At 52.3% G+C, this 12,088-nt stretch overlaps 1 protein-coding gene across 1 annotated transcript in view; it reads left to right on the top strand.

The window, feature by feature from the left end:
- Positions 1-1,262: 1,262 nt before the first annotated feature.
- The window catches only part of PHKB (phosphorylase kinase, beta), a 63,418-nt gene continuing 52,592 nt past the window's right edge, over positions 1,263-12,088 (top strand). Inside the window, exon 1 of the mRNA XM_014528409.1 lies at positions 1,263-2,123. Coding sequence (XP_014383895.1) covers positions 2,069-2,123 — 55 coding nt within the window. The 5' untranslated portion in view covers positions 1,263-2,068. The remainder of the gene's footprint in view (positions 2,124-12,088) is intronic.

Here is a 12,088-nt window from a genome sequence, read left to right as displayed (position 1 = left end):
ACAGCTGTGCCCGCCTGGGGCCCCTCAGACAGCAGTCGGCGGCCCGGCCTTCCGCCCGAGGTCTCCCCCCTGGAAATGAGGGGGTGCTCTAACATCACCCCGTATGTGCCCCCCACAAGTAGGGGGTGACACCGACTTCGCTCCAGGCTCCCTCCTTAGAAACCAGGCGGCGACCACGTTCCTGCGAAGGGGAGTCCTTACGGGGGGGTCCCTCCCCGAGGCCGGGTGGCTGCACCCCCTCTCCCCCCGCCACGTGACTAGAATCCGCTCGCCGCCTCCTCACATCTCTGCTTCCCGCCTTATCTCATACCTGCCGGCTGCCTTATCTCATTTCCTTTTGCGTTCCTCCCCGTATCCTGAGCCCCAGCCTGTTATCTTCGCGGCAAAAATGTTGGGGGACAGGGCCCAGGCCACGAAGGGCGTTCCGGGGAGCACCGTTCGGGCTCGAAAGGAAGCGGGTGCCTTCCCCAGGCGAGGGGCCCCAGGGGTGCTCCCACCCTAGGCCGAGCCGGCAGCCCCAAAAGTTCAAGTGTCCCAAGCTGACTCCTTCAGATTGCACCGTCAGCGCTCCGCCGCTGGCACCTGTGGCTGCGGCTCCCGGGGAGCCAGGGTGAGCCGCCGGGAGCGGGGAGAGAGCCTGTGAGCAGGACTGAGCCTCCCTCCCCCCACAACCACCTTCCCTTTGGAAGGACCCGTGTTACTATAGGTCAGAGGTGGGAGATGCTCATGTCCGCGTTGCTAATGGCCGAGCAAAGGCAAACGAACTCTGCAGCTTGCATTGGTGCATTGATGTTAGGAACTCTTTTCCCTCGGCTCATGTTACCGTTATGCCGAGTTCGTGCCGCATATGAAGTTCTTGTGTCTCTAGTGCGTTCTGCCTCTTTTTTTTTTTTTAAAGAAATGATCTGATTTCATAAATCCCACACAGAAGAAGTGTGCCCAGCCTTTGTTGCTAATTTCATTCTGTTTTTTTAAAGCCTCACCAAAAGCTCCATACTTATTAGGACGAGACCAAAACGACCCAGGGAGTAGGAGAGGAGGTCTCGGAAGGCCATTTGAGCCCAGACAGTACCTGGGAAGAGTCACCTGTGCTCTTGTTTCACGCTTTTTCTTAAAGTCTTTGGGGCCGTGTCAGCTATGCAGTTGGCCACTCACAGCGTAGGGATCCGGGTTCTGAAGAGTGTTGTTGGGTGGATGCTATCTGGTCACAGAGAGCAACCGAGGGTTTTTTTTTTTGCAGGGAGCTGAGCTCTGCCCTCAACATGTTTTAAAAGCATTTCTCTTTTCCTTTAATAAGCATGGAGGGCTTATTTTCTTCTCGTCTTTATTTCCTCTGAAGTGCATGTCGTCACAGTAAGCTCTGAAGACCTACCTTCTCTTTCTTAGCTGAGAGAAGAATCCCAATTTTATCTAACGCTGTTGAATGCAGCCACTTCCGTTCCGTTTCATGTGCACGGCAGCTCAGCGCCTGGTCCGCATGTCGCCTGCTCTTTTGCTTGCTCCGCGGTAGTGGAAGAGACACCATTTGAGGTCCTCGCTCCCAGGTCATTGGGGTTTCAGCATCTTCTGCTAACTCCGAAGTAGCATGAGACTCTGAGGCTGCTTGAGTGCATCATTGACGTCCCGTGTCATTAAAAACAACCCGCCCGATTGCTGTTGCTTTTAGAAGAATATAGGAACTGAGCTTGGTCTGAAACTTGGACTGACCTGGCTCCGATGGAGGGGCCACTGCAGAGTTCCGAGCATTGTTACATAGCCGCCCTGTCACCCGCTGCCCCTGGGAGGGTGCCCCAGGAGGTGATGCGTGATAAGTGGGTATTCCGTATTCCTGCCTAATCCACACGGGCCACCGGAAGTTAACCAGAGCAAAGAAAAATTCCAGATCATAAAAGGAAAATGATCACGAACCTTGATTGGTTGCCTGCGTTGCACACGGCATCACGTGTTAATACCTGCTCACACTGCTTTCAATGAATCTAACCTTGATTGCTTCTAACCTCCACTAAACAGTTGTGAACGCTGCTGTAGTTTAGCCTGTGGCGCTTATGGTCAGAGGCAACCATTTGACATGGCCAGCCCACCCGACGCGGTCGCCTCGTCTCCCCGAGCCTTCTTAAGGTCTGGTAAGTGTGGAGACCGACCCTCCCCGGGGGGTCGTTTTACTTACCTTTGTTTTTGAAGTTTGATGTCGCCAGAGGATAGCGTTTGGATTGCGTGCCCTCTGGTGGGCCCAGGCCTGCACACCGTGGTCCCGCTCCGGTTGGCGCGGCTGCTGTGGGCACCGTAGGTTGAATGTGGCCCGGCCTGGGGTGGTCGCGCGGCGTGAGAAGTGACGGTGGAGCCGCAGTTGTCAAACGGGCACATGAAAAGCTTCGTAAATGGCTTTTGGCGTCTTGCGTCATGGAAGTAACCTTGCAGAGTTGGGAATTTTCGGTCAGCCTCCCGATTATTTTCTCGTCAGCAGCTCGCTGTGCAGGTGTTTTTACACATTTTCACAGCGGGAAGGGAAGCTCACTTGGTGAAGAGATGAAGCAGCTCACCCAGGTCCCGAGACTTAGGGTTTGAAGCCACGCGATGCGCTTGGTAGACGGGCTGGGGGGGATGTGGGCACAGTGGCTCGTAGGCGGCCGTATTGGTGAGACCCCTTGCCTGCTGGACGGAGGCTGTGGAGCTGCTCCTCCCAGGGGCCTGGGTGTTGAAACAGGTTGGAGGAGGTCCATGCATCCAGGAAGGACCAGCTACGCGTTCCCGTTTGGAACCCGGGCCTTCGGATGGGGCCAGTTAAGTGGCCTTGGCTCGGAAGTGGAGGCTGGAGTCCTTAGGCTTTTCCTGTAGGTGGGCGCCACCTCGGCTCAGGGTGTGGCTCAGGGGTTGAGCATCGGCCTATGTACCAGGAGGTCACGGTTCAGTTCCCCGTTGGGGCATATGCCTGGGTTTTGGGCTTGATCCCCAGAGTAGGGTGTGCAGGAGGCAGATGATTCATGATTCTCTCTCATCATTGATGTTTCTATCTCTCTCCCTGTCCCTTCCTCTCCGAAATAAACTATATATAAAAAGAATGTCTAATCCTCAGGACCCACTAACAGGTGAGTGTGAGATGAGCCAGCCAAAAAGTGACAGTGAAAACGTTCTGTTTTCTCCATAACCATTTACTTCCATTTATATTTCAAATCCTGTTTTGGCACGATGGAGGAGAAAAATCTTGAAAAAAAACAAACGAAATAGCTCAGGAAAGACTCATTCCAGGGAGATAAAAAAGCTTCTATATTAAGGACTGAAAACAATTCTTGTCTTCAGTGGTCATCAGCTAAATGGCAACAGCGTATGCAACATTGCCAATGTTCGACTTCTGATTTAGTCTTTGAACTGAGAGAACAAGGGGATATATATATATATATCTTATATCTTTGGACTGTGTTTTCTTTCGTTTAAGCACCAGGCTGTTCCCCACTTTGGCAGTCCCGGTAGGAGCCCGGGAGTTTGCAGGGGCTGGCAGTTATGGGGAAATAGAATGCTAACGGTGAGATAGGCTTTCCTGTGTCGGCAGTCCTGCACATTTCAACACCTCCGAGCGGCTTTGACATTGCACAGCGTTTGAAGGCACACACAGGAGGCGTTCCCAGCACCGCGTCGTTACACTGAAATAGAATGCGGCCAGAAGCAAAATAGAAAAAGACCCACGTCACTGCCGTTAGCCATTTTACAGACGATTCCTTATTCTTGACTTGTGATGTGTATACTTTTTGGAGGTGCCTCTACCCAAAGCGTAGTGATGACTCTAAAGAAATACTGAAAACGTTCATGTGTTAAAATGTGAATACACAGGGGGGTTTGTACATACAGGTTATGGGCTCATGTGGAAATTCCGAGTTTCTGTTGGAAATGATTGTTTCCCCGCGGTAGTTCCTTGGAGGTCGTCATTGTAGGCGCATGTTTTATGGAGTCATTTAACGGTCATTTCAGAGCTCGGGTCCACAGCTGAGCTTTTCCTGGCCCAGATGAAAGCCCGTCTCTTGCTTTTGGAAAACCCCTTTCCAACGTACCTAGGTCGTTTCATGTATTTTAATCCTCTTTATCCCTCCTGGAATGGTCTGCCCTTTTGTCCGTTTCTGCTCTTTCTTGAATGCATTGTGTGTCCTGCATTTCTGTGTGGTGCTTGTGCTGTGCTTGGACTGCTAATGTGTCAGTCTGCGCTGTGGCCGAGTATAACTCCTCTTGTTCAACCGCTTAAGCCCAAAGAAAGATCTGAATGTCCAGCTTCCCTCCCTCCCTCCCTCCCTCCCTCCCTCTCTTCCTTTCTTACTTTCTTGTATTAAATTTTAAAACTTTTTCCATTACAGTTGATAGACGATGTTATATTAGTTCCAGGTGCACAGTGTTGTGATGAGACTTTACATCTTTGAGACTTGGTTTTCTTGTCTGTAAAAATAAAGATAATAATATCCCCTGAAGCTATTATGGCGAGGATTAAATAAGGTGCTATGTATGTGAAACACTTGCTATTAAGGAGCTGGCCAGCACATTTTAAATATGTTCTTATCTCTCCTAAAACACGTGTCTTGTTCAGTATTGCTGGTGTGCATTCAAAAGTGGGAATTACCCACACCAAACACGAGTGCTTATTTCTGTCCCTCGTTCTGTTGTCTGCCCTCTGAGCAGCCGTTTGATTGAGGAAACAGGTCAAGCTGAGATGCAGGTAGCTCAGAAGGCAGCGTCTACTGACTGGCCTGTCCCTCCCTTGCTCACCACCAGGCATCAGCTCCCCGTCTCCTGCAGGGATTGGGGGGGGCGGGGGGACTTGGTTGAAGGCCTTTCTGGAAGGGGCATTTGAGCTGAAGGAGAAAGCAGGAGTCACACGAGACCTTAGGGTCAGGGCTCTAAGAGAGGATGTTGGGGTGGAGCGAGCGGCACAGAGAGGAGCTCCAGGAGGGCCAAGGACAGGGCTGACCGTGTGGTGCTGCGGGTGGGTCACGGGGCTGCACGTGGAAACCTGGGCACCGCGGGGAGAGCCTGGAGGGGGCCCTGCTCGGGCTGCAGACAGGAGGCGGGCCTGCCCCCTGGGCGCCGTCTCAGGCTGCACACTTCCGAGTCCTTTTATTTCACAGGGACTTAGGGTCCTCTCTGAGCGCTGTGTGTGGTGTTAGGCTGGGCATTGGCAGAGTATTAATCATTTCCGTTGGTTTTCTCTCCGCTTTGATGGGAATTTTTTCTGTTCAAATTGAGGCCCTTTTGAATATGGCTCGTCTAAGCGAGTTGATTTCAGACCTTTACGTCATGTTTGTATTGAACATCTTTAAAACGGTCTGCCGGTAACGGGCATTTCTGTTAAATGTCTTTAAAATAGAGGTATTCAAAATCAGAGCTGTTTCCTTCATGTACATATTTCCGAGGGGAATTATCTTTGCTTTGTGGGCTCTTCCTGTGAGTTGTTATCTGCTGTTTCTATCAGTTCAGAGATCCTTGTTCACATGGAAATACACCGCGACGCTCAGCTAATTTGTTATACCCACTTAATCCTGATTCTCAATAGGCTTGTAGCTTCGATAATTATCATTTGTTCAATAACCACCAGGATGAAAAATCCTGGCAGGATGCAAAGTTAATTATTACCATTTAAAGGAATAAAAACCATCTGAGGATTAGATGCGATCCTTGGATTCTCTCCTGCTGCGTCACACGGGACAGTATTGGCGTTTGTACCCAAGACCTGCACCGCACGTCGGCCTTTCCTCCGCCCTGTTTATTCTACCTTTTCAATACTTCCTGGAGAGTCCTCTCCGCCACCCTGCTGTCACTGTCTTTTTAAAAAAACACGTTTTTGTTGATTTTGAGAGAGAGGAAGGGAGAGGGGGAGAGAGAGAACCATCGATCAGCTGCCTCCTGCACCCGCCTGACTGGGGAGTGAGCCCACAACCTGGGCACGTGCCCTGACCAGGAATCAAACTGTTGACCTCTCGGTACCTGGGACAGCTCTTAAGCGCTGAGCCACACCGGCCAGCGAGGCTGCTCTTCCTCTTAATTCGAGGCCCGAGGGTGCATGCTGTAACCCACAGGGGACCCCGTGCCTCGGCTGACCTTTTCCCGGCCGCCCTTCACTTTCTGAAGGTTGGGTCACGTGGCGCCTTTCCCTCCACCTCCCAGCCCTCTCCATCATCTAAAGGGCGGGGGGCAGACCTGGGCCGCACTGTCCAGCCTCCCCCGCACGTGCTCTGTGCGGTGCTGCTGCCTGCGAGCCGCTCCCCGATGCCACCCTGTGCCCTGGCTCCTGCACCCTGGTCCCGGGGCCTCTGTGTTTAAGGCCTCTCTCTGAGCGCGGGTGCACGCCCCCCATCTTCTGTCCTGCTCCAGCGTCTCTCACGCCACATATTTCCCCAGGAGCCCGTCCCTGCAGCCCAGCTTCCACTGAATCGCTCCACTGGCTCCCCGCGCTTCCTGCGCTCCGTTTAGCTCCCACGTCCACTGAATCGCTCCACTGGCTCCCCGCGCTTCCTGCAGCTCCAGTTAGCGCCCACACCACTGCATCGCTGTTAGATACGCACAGATCCGTTCCCTTCTGGGCGACGAACCTCTTCAGGTCCGAGACGGACTGGGCTGTAGCTCTGAACCAGTAGCCCCAGATACGGGGCCTGGTGCTGGGGACTTCAGGTTGAATGAACTAATGAGTCACGCCAGGAAGAATCAGTGCAGTCTGGGTACCGAGGGAACTTTCCAGAACTCCGTGTTGCCTAATCATTTCACCTTTTTATTGGGCAGAGGGTCGTGTGGGCCCCACGTGTGAAGTGATGTAGCCGTGATGGTAGCCCAGGCCTGTTTCCAAAGCCCATGTTCTTTCCAAAGCCTCCTGGGTGTCAGACGCTCTCCCCGTCCAGGAGGTCTCTGCACGCTGGGGCCGAGGGCGGGGCGTGGAGAGCAGGCTTCGGACCCGGGGTTAATCTCACTCACCGAGAAGTGAAGGTCGGCTTGGAAACGGGTTGATCTGGTTCCTTACACGTTGGGTCAGTTAATGGCTCCATTGTGAGCGGGTCTTCACAGAAGGCAGTGGGTCGCACAGGACCTCCGTAGCCTCGGAGGGGTGGCCAGTGTGGGTGTGCGTGGGCCCTGGCCCGCCTGGCCCGCCATCTGCTCGCGGCTGCGTGTGGATGAGAAGGACTAGCTCCCATTCGTTCCCTACAAAGTCCGCGCTGGAGACTGTACATGAGTCTCCTTAGTCTTTTCTGGTTATGAATGTTTTTACTCCTTTAGTCGTCGGACTTGACTAATTCATAGTTTATTGTAATTTTTTTTTCTTACCATTCAAGACTTCGTCATGCCGACTGTACAAAGTGTTATGGGGCAGTTTTTGATTAGCAGTAATAACACTCCTATTAAACGCACTGCTGAACTTTGCCAAGACAGGAAGTACCGACCAGGTTCCGTCCCAGTATAAATGACAGATGGAAACGGTGTGGTTCCGTTTCAGAATGCTGAGCGGCTGGACGGGCGGTTTCCCTGGGACTCGTGTAGAATGACGCATACACAGCGGAGGCCTAGCGTCACATGCTTTACGACTATAATAGCAGGCGACATAGCACAGTGAGAGAGTTCTTGTAAAGACTGGGAACGGTGTGGAGTTCTTTTCCCCTCCACGTAACTCAATCAATACTGAGCTAAGGCTCTATCTATCCTTTAACTCAGGAGTTCGGAAGGTGAACGTTTCCCTGGCGGTGCAAGTCTGAAGCATGACTCCAGGCTTCTCCTGAGAAGTCTGATATGTTCCGATGAGCACTGTCCTTTAGAAAGTGACCCCGTCTAAGGCTCTGCATTTATTCTCGGGATCAAATCATATCCTTTTATGATTTCATTCAGATCCTCCTCTATGAGGAGTGGAAGAACAGAACGGAAGAGAGCCATAGAGAAGAACAGAACAAGTTTAATTACTTTATGGTCACAGCGTGGGTCGCTGAGGAGTGAGTCATGTTTAACTTCACGTTATTTAATCATCATCGCTGCCGCATCTGCGTAGCTTTTGGCAGATCTCAGGCCTCAGAGGATGTCAGTCCCGTTTGCTCTCTAAGTGCTCACTGAGAGCTCGCTGCGTGCCAGACGCCGCTGGCATTGGGCTGTCACAGGAGGACACCACCACTGCTGAGGGAAGGGAAGGACCTGTGCCATTTCTGAGGATTTTTTATAAAGAGGAGTTCCAAACAGTTCTGAGAGAGATGAGAGTTGTCGGGCTGCAGCTCTGACCTCCCAGACATGGTGCGGTGGCCAGGCGCCCGATGGCCCACACATGGGAAAGGGAACGCGGTCGCGGACTGGGTGCTTGGCATTCACGAGGGCCCCCGGGAAGCGCCCGCCAGCTCACATGTCCTTAAGCAGGTTTATAGGCTGCGCGCCTCTCTGAAGGTCACGGGGAGGGCTTAATGCATTTTTATTAGAAATAAAGTGGACCATGGAGTGGCCTTTTCACATCTCATTTGGATAAGTTGAACCGGCAAATTTTACTGTATTTTTATAAAGTCGTGTTGTTTCCTGTTTGCCATTTCCCATTTAAAACGCGTTTCTTACCCAACCTGCCATGGAGAGAGTCAGGCTTAAAAAGTTGGGGCTGGGGGGTGAGGGCATGAGTGGGGGGGCGGGAGAGCAATGGGGGATAAGGACACATATGTAATACCTTAATCGAGAAAGAAAAACAATATAAAAAAAGTCGGGGTTGGGATGAGCTGTGATGATAAACGGGCTCACTGAGTAAAGGGGCGCACGTGTACATGCAGTCGGCCTGTGATTCCGGAGCAGCTGCTGCCTGAGGCAGGAAGGGAACGCGAGCACTGAGGGCTCCCGCTCTTCTCAGCCAATGTCTGCGGAGGCCTCACGTGTTGGGATCAGAGCCCACGTCAGCCTGTCTCTCGGAGCCCTGGGTGCAGGCAGCCTCCAGTCAGTAACCGGCTTGCGCCCCAGTGCGATGCCAACCTCAGCTTTGCCAGGAAGACGAGTGGGACAGTGCGTATATAAAGTGTCTCGCGCAGTAGTAGGAGGAGGCATCCAGAATTTCCCTTCCTGGGGTGAGAAGGCTATGCAAGTAGCCAGTGGATACCCTCTCACGTAAGCTCGAGACCATCAGAAAGATGTAGAGTAAAAGCCACCGTCCTGTCCCTGGTGGCAGTCCTTCTCACCAGTTCGCTGTGTGTCCCGACTTTGTAAAGTACTTTGTTTATCTGCATGTTCATCTGCATTTGTGAAACCACACATGTAGTCATTTTGGCTTAGTTTGCAACACATAGTATCATACTATATGCCTTGTTCCCTGACATTACTTTTTCACACTGTTTTTTTGGTCTTTCCTGATATTACAAACAGATCTACTTCATCCCTTTACTGTGTTAAGGTATTTCATTAAATGGAGGTGTCACCATTTATTCGTGTCCTCCCCCCCACCCGCCCGGGGGGGCACATCTATCCCTTAATGTTTCAGTTCCTGTGCATGGACCAACTGGACAGTAAAGGAAATCACGGTTTACACTTTGTTTCTCTGCTTTGCAAGGAGAGTTTGGCATCTTGAAGACGCTCAGTGCGCTGAGTCATGCACAGTGTATTCAGATCTCTTAACTGGGACAGTGACCGTGTCGCCAGGAGATCCCTTCTTCAACTTGTCTGACTGTGGGAGTCTGATGGGTGGCCCTTGACCGTCGACTCCGAGGGCGTGGGTGGGTCGCAGACAGGGCGGCCTGTGAGGAGGCAGCTGTCACCTGATCATCAACGTTTCCTAAAACACGTTTTGTCAGCGTCTCTCCTTCATTTCCTTCCTTCCTATCAAACGTTTACTGCCGTCTGCTGTGTACTAGATCCGGTCCCTGTCACTAGGCACTTTCCAGGGTGGACCACACATGGAAGAAATAGTGAGAATGACATGTTCTGTGATAAGGAAGAGCTGTCTTTAGGTGTTCACACGGCGCTGCCGGCTGCGGAGGGCGGGGCAGGGACCCCTGGCACGTGGACCACCCGGTTTGATTCAGTAAAGATTTGCTGAGAGCTTCCTCACGCCAGCGTTAGAGAGACAGGCCGAGAATGTACCGGAGTCACTTGTCCCTTCACTGGTAGTGTCCTTCTAGCTTTAATCGGCGCAGGAGTAAAGGGAATTGTACGATGAGGACATTATCATCTAAAGGCAATGGTGCGATTTCAGTTTCAAAGTTGCTGGAAAATATATTGTGTCATATATAGATGATGTGTAGGATAAACATATAGATTCTGTACTCTGGGGACCCTTGCAATCTTAGCAGCTGAAAAATTGATGTTCTAATCTATACTAATAAAAGGGTAATTTGCTAATTAGACTGGACATCTTCCGACGTCCTTCTGGACAAAGCCACAGTGGTGGGGGCTGAGGCAGAGGCAGTTAGGGGCCAGCAGGGGAGGGCAGTTAGCGGCGATCAGGCTGGCAGGGGAGCAGTTAAGGGGCATCAGGCCTGCAGGCAGAGGTGGTTAGGGGCCATTGGTCAGGCAGGCAGGCGAGTGGTTAGGATCCAGCAGTCTCAGATTGCAAGAGGGGATAGGCCGGGCTGAGGGACACCACCCTCCACCCCCGTGCACACATTTCGTGCACTGGGCCTCTGGTATCCTGATAAACCAGAGGTGTGGTTTGCCTGCGTTTTGTGTGTTCATAGACAAGGCCGCCTCTTTGCTGTCCCGTGCCTACTGGTCTGCACCTGCCTGCCCTCCCCCCTTGTCCATGTGCATATGTGAGTGTGGGCAGGGAGCCTGCAGGCTCTCGGAGCTGTGCGCCGTGCCCCTCCCCAGGGCAGGCTCTGCGCACTCCTGTGAGCTCGCTGTGCAGCACGACAGCCCAGGGGTTCTGGTCATTCTCCGCTGCCTTGCACACGCCCTGTTGCTCTCTCAGCCTCCGCCCCTCACAGCCTGCACAGCTGTGGGCTCGGGCTTCATAGACTCGTTCCGGAAGTCACAGCCCTTAGCCCGGCCTCTGTCTGCGCAACTGGCTGCTCACCATTAGCGAAGGCAGGAGGCCCTAAACGTGCACCCTCTGACCTTCAGCGCGGCCCCCGTGTGAGAGGATTGTTTGTAAACTGCAGATGGGGACACCACTGCTTCTCCCCTCGGGCTAAGATTCTGCTTTCATGAATTTTGTGTATTTTTCTGCTAGAACCCAAGACCCATAGGAAGATGGAAGTGCTTTATGTTCCAACTTTGCGTCAGTACGCAGTACTGAGGGCTCCCTGAGATCCTGTATGCAGATCAGGGCGTGCTGCCCCAGGCGTGGAGATTTTGAGACCTTCATGCAGCCACACAAAAGCTGCCTGTTGTTGAAGCCATTGGTAAACATCACATGTCCATGGTCGGTTTGAGATCTTACATAACATTGTTCCGTCTGAGGAAATGCATGTAGGCCAAATGCTCCGTTATCAGATACTACAGTGTTAATGCTGTTTTGGAAATGAAATTGCAGTTATCTCAAGAGGAAATGGTCTATTTGAATCCCATAATTTGGGATGCTCTCTGCTTAGAATTTAGGATAAATGGATCTTTCTATTCAATATTTTGTAACCTAAAAAAAAGGAGGGGCCAGTTGGATCTTTTAAAAATATACGGACTTGACTTCTTACTTTAAAATCAGTTAGGAACCTAATTCCCAGTGCATCAGATATCTCAATGGGAAGAGCTATTTTCTTACAGAATAAAAATGGAGCAGAAAATTGGGGTGGCTGTCTGTGAACCGAGGGGTTACACACACCTTTTTAGGCAGAAACCAGGCAGATCACAGATTTGTCCTTGTGCTGGGCGGCAGGCCGACGCGCGCTCCCTGGGTCGGTGGTGGACTCGTGACCCTGAGTTGGTGTTTTCTGGGGGCGTTCCACAGGAATTGGGGGGCTCCTTACCCCATGGCTGAGGGTTCCCATGCTTTCCTGTCATTCAGCCGCTGAGAGTGGGAGCTGTTCAGGTGAACGATTGAGTGGCAAATGGTCCTGGTCACGATGAGTTCTGCGGTGTTCGAGCCGTGCGCCCTGCTCGCGCGCTGGGGCAGTCCCGGGCCGACGTGGCAATGGTCTCCCTTAGAGTCCAGGCCGCACCTTGAGGCCAGAGCACCACGTGCCGG

Source organism: Myotis brandtii, unplaced genomic scaffold, assembly GCF_000412655.1.
Source record: "Myotis brandtii unplaced genomic scaffold, ASM41265v1 scaffold633, whole genome shotgun sequence".
NCBI classification, from domain to species: domain Eukaryota; kingdom Metazoa; phylum Chordata; class Mammalia; order Chiroptera; family Vespertilionidae; genus Myotis; species Myotis brandtii.
This window is presented reverse-complemented; position numbering and strand designations above follow the sequence as displayed.